We start from the raw sequence: 10,000 nt of genomic DNA, 5'->3' as shown, positions 1-10,000 counted from the left end.
CGGAATATGTTGCTTTTTATCTGAAAATGGAGTTTCAGTCTTTGCGAGAAAGGCCCAGTCTCCCAAAACCTATGTGGAACAATTCTTCGAAAAGGCCAGGAAAAAATAGATTCTTGATATTGTAGTCTTTTAGCCGGACAACTATTCTATATGCCCATTTGTCAATCCCACTTGCGAATTAGCATTGTGGCTGGAAGGGTCCCTGCCAAGTGATTAATCTCAGTAGGAAAGGGTTTTACAAACGCTCTCTATAATTACCATTGTAACATTGAATCGTCTCACCTGATGGCTGCAAGGCCTGAAAAAATATCCCCAGAGAAATCAGACAAGCCGAAGCAATTAGTCGAGTCATTTGATGAAAGGTATCTTTCTCTTCACAGTATCGTTCCTCTCATTAATTGGGCTTCCCTCAAGGTCTAGTCTCTTCATCAAATATTTTTTTACAATCGATGTTTACATAATCCGTCAAATGTAATTACTTTTTATGAGTTTGTTCTTTTCTAAATGAAGGCTTAGATGTGCTCTAGTCATTTTGTCAATGCATTTCATTTTCACGTTTAGCAAGCAAAGCAACCAACCAACCACTTAAACAAGTTACAAATAATTTTTCGTGAGTTCGATTTTGTCCTCCTTTGCCAAAGGACATGATTATAAAACATCGAGACTCACATGACAACGGAAAAATCTCTATTTATGCAATTTAATTTGATACTAGACGCTCTAAATGTTTTAGAGAGTATTTCTAACATTATCTGGTAACGCTGAATAGGAAGATTTCATCATCCCGTTTCTTCAAAAAAGAAAACATATGTTGATTTTAAGGCTAAAAGAAATGCCTAATGTCGTTGACATGGTAACGTTATTTTGGAGGGAAATATAATGTGAGAAATTTAAGATGGGTACTTAATACCCTGGCCAAATTTCGTCTTGATATGATTACCCTAACTGTATCTAAGGACAGAATATGTTTATTTGTTTGAAAAAAGGAGAAACTATTGTTAATGCGCATACATTCTGCGCATCCTGAGATACTCGGATATCCTATGGCTGCCATTCTCGTTCCCAGAGCTGCGATCCTCTTGGCCAGCGCCACGGATCGAGAGCTCTGGCAGGTTCCAATCCGTTCTCGCCACTGATTGGTCAGATGGGAACACAATAAAAATGATAACCGGAAGAAATCGGAAGGGAATTGTCGAAGGGATTCTGTTTCTGTTTGCCGTACTTGCAACAGATATATTATTAGTAATAACCATCCTTTGGATTTATTTGGTGAAAAGACAATTAGGGAAGGAATCGTACGGGATTGAGAAGAGTTTTCTGGTTTGAAAATTTCTGTCGACGATGGTTTATTACCATCGCGAATAAGTAGATCTTGCTACATTATTTCAGGAGTTTATAAAGACGGTAGTTCATTCGAAAACTCAGCACGAGTCGGTTATCCGATCTAAAAGAAGGAAGGCTGTGCAGCAGATCCCGTCCTTCACCAGGTTTGGGACGCGAGAAAAAAAGGAGCAAGGTCAGCTGGTTATATGTTACGCAGGATTTTTGACTAAGCTCGATCGATTCATGTGTTTACAGTGTAATTATTGTTCATGAGTTTAACAACACAAAGCCTTGACTCCGTTTGAATATGTCCGTGGTGAGGAAGAAAAGATTAAGCCAACAGCTAACCCGGTTATCGCGTACTTTTTTGTTACATTCTCTTATTGCAATAATGAAATTTGTAAGTATATTTTCTTTGCGTAATATCGCATTAAAGTTGGAACTTGATTGCTTCCATGTCCAGTTTGCATTACTTATAAGAAAATCGTACAACTAAGGTCGATACAAAAGGCTTCAGTTGAGACCAACCCCTGATGAAAAGGCACTACAGCCCCTAATGAAAAATGGGGATAAAGGGGGGAGGGGGGCTACCTTCTGGAGAGCTTCTTATCCAGATGAGAGCTTGAAGGATTCTCCTGCTGGTACACAGCTACTGAAAAACAACTTTTGGGTTCTCAGTTTTCAGAGGATTATTATGGCCACAGTAAATTGGGTACCTGTTGGTTAACTTTCACATCGCTGTTTTGGGCTAGTATATAATTTATTAAACTAGTAAATTGTAGGGTCAGAAGAGCTTAGCCAATAACCTATTCTTCAACAGGCATCAACACTTGGGCTCATGCATGAGGGACCCTGTTACATGCTAAATTGTCTCCATGTTACATTGATTGCATATAGTGTCATGGTTAACAGGAAAATTTGGTTTTATCAAATATTTTGATAAAGGTCGAATTACCACCATGAATGATTTGGAAAGCTGACGTTTCGAGTGTTAGCCCTTCGTAATAGCGAATGTTTAGTCAGGTAAAAAGAGATCAACATAATTCAGACTGGCCCTGTTTGCACCATAAAAAAGAAGCCTCACATGCATTTTGGACTATTTTGCCAGATGCACCCAACAGGCAAAGGCTTCGTTGAATCTGCTTCAATGGCCATTGTTTAATAGAAAACTGCCTTCCGGGAGTGCTTCTCTTGAGATAAAGCAACCGATCAAAAAGTTATATTTTGTTGTGTTATTTAAGCAATAGAGGACGTTTTCCATGTTTACATAGCCTCATCTAAATGCCAAGCGCAGTTGGGAGAATTCTCGACAGTTATGCAAACTCGCGACACAGTCGAGGGTTTGCATAACATACACGCCCATATTTCCATATTTGCCTGTTATTGGCAATAATAAAATTATGATAACTCTTAGAACAACAAAGTTAGTCATTTATCTTATTACTTTCAATAATTTACTCAAACCAACAAACTGAAGATGAAGACAATGAATAATAATTTATTTGTGCTCAATCATTGTTAAAATTCACATTAAAAATATTAATGGTATTTTGTATCATTTGTTAACTGAATAAAACAGTGAATATATCAAACAACTGTCAACATTGATGAATAGTGGAGCAAAACCCCAGCAGATTTTGAAACATTGTGACGGAAGACATGGTTTTCGGAGATGCAATTAAGGCAGTTACCCTTAAGGATATCAACGACCAGTGCAAAAAGCTATGCAAAAAGAGTGATATATTTCCTCAGTTTTGCTAGTGCCAAGATGTAAGAACAAGGTGTCCAATGATATATATTTTCTAAAAATATGTAAACATTAATATTTATGTGAAATTCAGGCAACTTAAATGACTACATCCTGCATGTAACTACATTTTGATCAAAATTGTCCCCCATCATCATTATTTATCATCAGTAGGTTTAAATTATTTGGGAATCAAACAATAATTATTTAGGTTGGATTCATTTTAACTTAAATTGAACTTTGAAGTTCAACAGTTGCAGAATAAATTGACTACTGGTTGCAAATATACAGATTTGATCCAGTCAGTCAGGGAGCTGGGGTGGCGCAGTGGTAAGAGCACTCGCCTCCCACCAATGTGGTCTGGATTCAATTCCCAAACTCAGCGTCATATGTGGGTTGAGTTTGTTGTTTCTCTTCTCTATTGCGAAAGGTTTTTCTCCGGGTACTCCGGTTTTACCCCATCCGCAAAAAACATATTTGATTTGAGTTAATTTCATTAGTTTTCTCAATTAGTTCTCTAGTGCTAAATCCATTGACACTTAAATAAAGTTGTTGTTATTATGATTGTTACAAGTTGATAAAAAAAGTATACATAATTTCTAGGCATCAGACAAAATTGGTACCATTAGGACCATTAGGCAGGCTTTTAGCTGCAAAACATAAGAAAATAATTTATTACCAGTATATGTGATCATTTATTTTTAGTAATAAATGCTAATTTCAAGGTTGTTTACTTACGCATTATAATATTATTGTCTCTACTTCAATAGAGCTTAGAACATTTCACATGCGAAAGTATTATCACTCGGATGTATTTAACAGCATTTAATTCAGTGCAACTTGATCCCTGTCGTCAGCTCCTGTTAACCGATCTCCCTTTTAAAATTCAGTCCTCCCTCTCTTATCTTAAAAATTTGATCGTTTCTTATTTTGATAATTTGATCGGGTATTTAACGGCGAAATGACAAGCACAGATAGCTTCACACCCTCGTACTTCTTTGCTTTCAATGTGATGTCGCTTAAATCTAGAATTTCCATTCCATGATTCAACGCCTCGTTTAAGAGATCAATTTGGCTTGGTCCACCATTTTGAAAAAGAATCGAGACTGCGCAGAACGATCGGAAGTCCGTGAATCGCGGACTGTTAAATTGGAACCTGCCAGAGCTTGCCAGAGCTCTCGATCCGTGGCGCTGGCCAAGAGGATCGCAGCTCTGGGAAATAGAGAATGCTATGGCTGGTGCTTATTAATACAGGGATATTTTTGCGCGGCTCAATACTATGCGGAGAGAGCAGAACTTAGCGAGTGATCTCGGTATCCAAAAAGAAAATTGGGGGTAAACCACGCATTTTTCAGAGATAATACGCTTCAATTTGGAAAAGAACGCCATACATTGCTTTAACAGAGAATTTACGGTACCAATTTTCTCCCTTCTAATATATAACTGTCCGAAAGATGGATGGACAAGTCAATTGCTTTCAATTGTGCCTGTCGGCGGGATAGTTGAGGCACCGTTCACCTGGTCTGTGTCTATGCACCCACTATACAATCTCCACCCGAAGTGAAAGATCAGTTCTACGAGTCCCTAGATACTGGTATCGGCATGGTCCCATCGTCAGAACATATTCTACTCCTGGGTGATTTTAACGTAAGGGTGGGTGCGGACCAAGAGTCATGGCCAAGTGTCCTGGGACATCACGGCATAGGAAAAATGAACGACAATAGTCAGAGACTTCTTGAGCTCTGCTGTTACCACAACCTGCGCGTGAAAAACACCTTTTTTAAGAACAAAGCATGCCACAAGGTATCATGGAGACATCCTATGTCAAAACATTGGCACCAGCTGGACTTGGTTATCACCAGGCGTGACTCACTCAACAATGTCTGCAACACGAGATCTTACCACAGAGCCGATTGCAACACTGATTACTCTCTGATTGCCTCCAGAGTGAAACTGACCCCTAAAAAAATATATCACTCCAAGCAGATGTACCACCATGAGCAGTCCCGAGAACAAATGGAGCTCTCTTCGTAAAACCATTTACAGTGCTGCACTGCTCATATTTGGCAAAAGAGAACGGAAAAAGGAAGAACACATCTGCAAAGCGACGCGAAACGCACTGGTCGACTACAAGCGTCACCCATCACAGAAGAACCTCCTGACTCTTAGGGCCGCTCGGAACAAGGCCCCGCGAACGGCACGCCGGTACTTGCTTCAACTCTAAGAGAGAATCCAGCAAGCCTCTCTCACCGGTAATATCAGGGACATGGATGCAGGCATCAACCAAGCAACCGGCAAGCCAGTCAAGAAAACAGCGCCCTTAAAATCCAAAACAGAGGAAGTCATCACAGCCCAGGACCAACAGCTAGAAAGGTGGGTCGAACACTATCTTGATCTTTACTCCAGAATAAACACAGTCTCTCAGGAAGCACTTGATGCTATCGAGGATCTGCCCGTACTGCAGGAACTTGACGCCGAGCCGACCACGGAAGAAATTAGCAAAGCTAGTGATTCGTTGGCAAGCGGCAAAGCACCGGGTGAAGATGGCATACCCCCTGAAATCATCAAGTGCGGCAAGTCAGCCCTCCTGCAACCACTTCATGAACTCCTGTGCCTTTGCTGGAGAGAAGGGAAGGTACCTCTAGATATGCGCGACTCCTCGATCGTCACGCTGTACAAATGCAAGGGCGACTGCAGTGATTATAACAACTACTGGGGCATATCTTTGGTGAGTATCGAAGGCAAGGTTTTTGCCCATGTAGTACTGTCTTGCCTGCAAGTCCTTGCCGGCCGCGTTCTTCCTGAGTATCAATGTGGCTTTAGGGCGCCGCGTTCCACGGTCGATACGATTTTCTCCATTCGACAACTGCAAGAGAAATGCAGATGCCACTCTACATCGCATTCATCGATCTTACCAAGGATTTTGACCTTGTGAGCAGTAGTGGCCTGTTCAAGCTCCTGAAGAAGATCGGCTGCCCCCTAGGCTACTTAGCATCATTGCTTACTTCCATGACGGCATGCAGGGCACAGTGAGCTACAGTGAGCAGGGCACAGTGAGCTACAATGGCCCCTCGTCAAGATCATAAGTGGTGTAAAACAAGGTTGCGTCCTTGCGCCGACTCTGTTCAGCATCTTCTTCTCGCTATTTCTGAACTTTGCTTTTCAGCTTTCCGAGGAGGGCGTCTACTTGCACAGTAGGAGTGAGGGGAAACTGTTCAGTCTGTCCCGAGTGAAGGCAAAGACCAAGGTCCAGACTGTCTTCCTCGGAGAAATGCTGTTTGCTGACGACACTGTCCGAATCGCCCTGGCAGTAGTGGGGTCAAGAGGGGCGAAGAGAAGAGGATCTTACAGCTAAGGGAAAGGAGAGATAGAAGGAGAACGAGGCAGGAGAACGCAGCGGACACCCTGCACTCTGAATTAGTGTGTTCGCTGCGACAGCGACTGTCATGCAAGGATCGGGCTGCTGAGCCATTCGAGACGCTGCTCTCAGCAGTCCCAATGACTACACGGCGCATACCATTGTCTCTCGAGACGGAAGGATGCCTACTACTACATAGGAATTCAGGATCGACCGAATTTATGACTTGGTTGCCCCCTCGGGAGTAGACCGATAAAAACCGACACCTGGGCCCAGTTGATCAAAAGCCGACAGAAATTCATAACCCCCAAGTGTCGATCTCTTCTCTCATTTGAGTTTGGCCTATCTATTTACGGTATTATCTAAATTTAGAATACAGGTCCTGCCAAATAATGACCGATCTCCTTATTGGTCCGCAACCAAATAGCCAAATCCAAAATCGTACGCGGAATGCAACGCCGCTACGTTTTGTTCGCGCAAAAATCTTGCAGTTGCGGTTAGACAACACAGAGATTAAGCATGGCGTTTACGTGAAACGGCAAACACGAAACGGTGGGCTGCTGCTTGTTATAAAAGCATGAAAATTACGTTATTCTAACGCGTCTCCCTCCTTTGAAAAGATACTTGATACCTGCTGCTAACATGCAAGAAATGAGCTCATATCAAACTTTTGGCAAAACGCAAATTAAAGTCCGACGTTTGCCATTTGCTGTTTGCCGTAAACGTGATCCTTCGGCAGACTGGTGGCCCTCATTCTATCGCAGATCGAGACTTCTGGGTTATGACTTTCAGAAGCCGATTTATACTAATCCTAGATTAAATAATCAACCCAGGTTTGAAATTTTCCCGCAAAAAAAAAACACCTTGACCTTATTATTTTATGCTCAAGGAAGGGAGAAGTGTCATTCAAAATCGAAGACTAATAATCTTGTGGAAATTTTTTTATTTTTATTTTTTTCAATCAGAAACCAAACTGCCATTTGAGTTTCCAGTGATCCCGGATTAACTTAATGTTGCTTTAAACAACTGGACCCTGGAGTGAAACGTGAAAGCAAATCAACAAAAACTTGAAAAGCTAGTCTTGGAAATTGCTGCTAGGATGGACTCTAAATGCTTTGTACACAACTGAAGAGTCACTTCGTTTTTTTGCCATTTAATGACAGAAGCTGCAAAAAGAATTCTTTAGAAATCTGCGTGTAATACTCCATATCGGAAAGCTCCGACATTAATGGATTTTAGACCTCTCATAATTTGTTAGAAAGTACAAACGAGTTGCTATGAGACATACCCAGCATTTGAAATAACCGGAGTGGGATAAATTTTCAAACAAGGTGTGAAGGAGGCTCTTTCATGGAATTTCTACGACTAAATGGCCTGTAAGCGTGCAGAGCTTGGACCACAACCTTGCTTGGATAATGCCCCCACCCCATTCCCTTTCCACGGTTATTTCAAGTTACCTGTCCACCAGTTCGTCCTGCAGTTGGTTAAAAATCTTTAAGGTAATCATTTGCAAATATATTACAATAGGTATCATTATCGTTAACCTTTGTCGGGCTTTGTTGTAAAGTTTATCTGTTCACTCTACTATGGACAAAAAGCCACTGTAACCAGAAATAGAAATCCTCTTAAAATCCTGACAAGGGTTATTCACTTTCAAACGTTTCTTCCTTTATAAGCCAGACTCTGAAAAACAGACCACTAAACTATCAACCAAACAGCGCTGATCAAGGGTCCGATGAAAAACGGAGCACCAGCAATCGCTTTCCCCACAGCTTTAACATTTGGCTTTGTCAGTGTAATGTTCGCTGTATTGTTTGGCCTTATGGTGGTCAGTGTAATGTTCGCTGTAATGTTTGGCCTTATGGTGGTCAGTGAAATGTTCGCTGTAATGTTTGGCCTTATGGTGGTCAGTGTAATGTTCGCTGTAATGTTTGGCCTTATAGTGGTCTTTGTGGCTATGATGTCCCTCTTAGGGCACCGAAATCTTTTCGGCGGTGCACGACCCCATTCTGGGTCTAATGTTTGAGCAATGGGTCGAAAAACATTGTTTGCAAAGAAACCGTCGTAGTTGCCCCCGGGTCTGTATTTGATGGATACTACAAGGCGCCCATCTTTCCGAATTGCCCATGCTGCTCCAATACGTTTTGAATTTCTCCAAATGACCTAAAATATAAAAGACACGAAAATTTGATTGAGGCAAATCCTTCTTTCTCCTTAATTTAATAAAAACAACTCAAATTTGGCCCTGTGTTCACTCAGGTATAACAATGGGTGTGATTTCTGGATGTACCTCACTGCGCTTTGATTAAGTTCGTCACTACCAAACCCATACACCGGCTTCAAGGGACGCTTCTTTCTCAGCCCACAAGTATTTATCGCAATCTTTTTCAAGACGTTTGCTAGACTCATTATTCTTGGCACCATAGGGGGCCCAATTCATGCCTTAGGGGTTCAGGGATGGCGCAGTGGTGAGAGCACTCGCCTCCCACCAATGTGGCCCGGGTTCAATTCCCAGACTCGGCGTCATATGTGGGTTGAGTTCGTTTGTTCTGTACTCTGAACCGAGAGGTTTTTCTCCGGGTACTTCGGTCTTCCCCTTTCCTCAAAAACCAACATTTGATCTAATTTGCGCAACTGTCAATTTCAGCAGTGTCCCCAATTAGTGCTCCACCGATAGAATACTAGAGACTTAAATAAAGGCTCTTTAGTTCCTTTTTTTTAGAATTCCCAAATAAATTTTTCGTAGATTGTCACTTCTGCCAAAATGATCTCTCGCGTTATAATAATTATATAATATAAAAGGATTGCAAAAGAATATGAAACAGATAGCGGTTTCAAAGTTTGTTTTGGCCGGTCAGCATCCCATTAACATTGAATCTGCATTGAGGAGGCGCGGTGGCCCCATGGTTGTAGTGCTCGACTCCGGATCGAGTGGTCCGGGTTCGGGTATTGGCCGGGGACATTGTGTTGTGTTCTTGTGTTCTTGTGTTCTTATTGCCTCTCTTTACCCAGGTGTATTAATGGGTACCGGCGAAATGCTGGGGGTAACCCTGCGATGGACTAGTATTCCATCCAGGGGAAGTAATAATACTCCTAGCCGCTTCATGCTACGGAAACCGGAGATAAGCGCCGGCCTGATGGGCCTTCTGGCTCGTAAGCAGAGACTTTCCTTACCTTGTGCAAGGGTGGCACAGTCGGTTAGTGCGCGGCCTTGGTGCATAAGGTCCCGAGTTCGATCCCTGGATCTCACATCCTTGTTTCGACTTCTTTCCTTTCAGTGTAGTCTAAGTAGCTTTAAATACCCTTAAAACGGAGCACTGATGGAAAGAGGGGGGTAAAATGAGCGCACTGTCGGCTTCCTGGGAGAGTACTCTCTAGAGAGTAAAGGAACTTCCGTCGTTAAATAACGTGTACCTTTACCTTTACCTGCATTGATAAAGCCGCACGAGATTTCTCATCCTTCGAGAATTGAGACTATTGAAACTTTAATGGTTATTACAGCTTCGATACTCGATTACAAATCCTGAAGTTCAATCGATCAAAAGCCGTTGATATACCTTTTAATTCTTTTA

General features: G+C 41.9%; 3 protein-coding genes across 3 annotated transcripts in view; 1 reads left to right on the top strand and 2 right to left on the bottom strand.

Annotated features, from left to right (window-relative positions):
* LOC138007323 (Golgi-associated plant pathogenesis-related protein 1-like) overlaps nt 1-432 on the bottom strand; it is a 9,580-nt gene extending 9,148 nt beyond the window's left edge. Inside the window, exon 1 of the mRNA XM_068854140.1 lies at nt 283-432. Within this exon, the coding sequence (XP_068710241.1) occupies nt 283-352 (70 nt within the window). The 5' untranslated portion in view covers nt 353-432. The remainder of the gene's footprint in view (nt 1-282) is intronic.
* A 4,904-nt stretch (nt 433-5,336) lies between these two features.
* Nucleotides 5,337-6,425, top strand: LOC138005549 (uncharacterized). Its single transcript, XM_068851758.1, has 2 exons — nt 5,337-5,798; nt 6,237-6,425. Exons 1-2 carry the CDS (start codon nt 5,337-5,339, stop codon nt 6,423-6,425), a joined length of 651 nt encoding a protein of 216 aa, XP_068707859.1.
* Nucleotides 6,426-7,565: 1,140 nt separating this feature from the next.
* The window catches only part of LOC138007318 (Golgi-associated plant pathogenesis-related protein 1-like), an 8,133-nt gene continuing 5,698 nt past the window's right edge, over nt 7,566-10,000 (bottom strand). The window contains exon 4 of the mRNA XM_068854133.1: nt 7,566-8,591. Within this exon, the coding sequence (XP_068710234.1) occupies nt 8,127-8,591 (465 nt within the window). The 3' untranslated portion in view covers nt 7,566-8,126. The remainder of the gene's footprint in view (nt 8,592-10,000) is intronic.

The sequence above is a fragment of the Montipora foliosa genome, chromosome 6 (assembly GCF_036669935.1).
Source record: "Montipora foliosa isolate CH-2021 chromosome 6, ASM3666993v2, whole genome shotgun sequence".
NCBI lineage: Eukaryota > Metazoa > Cnidaria > Anthozoa > Scleractinia > Acroporidae > Montipora > Montipora foliosa.
Note: the sequence above shows the minus strand (reverse complement) of the source record. Positions and strands in the feature narration are given on the sequence as shown.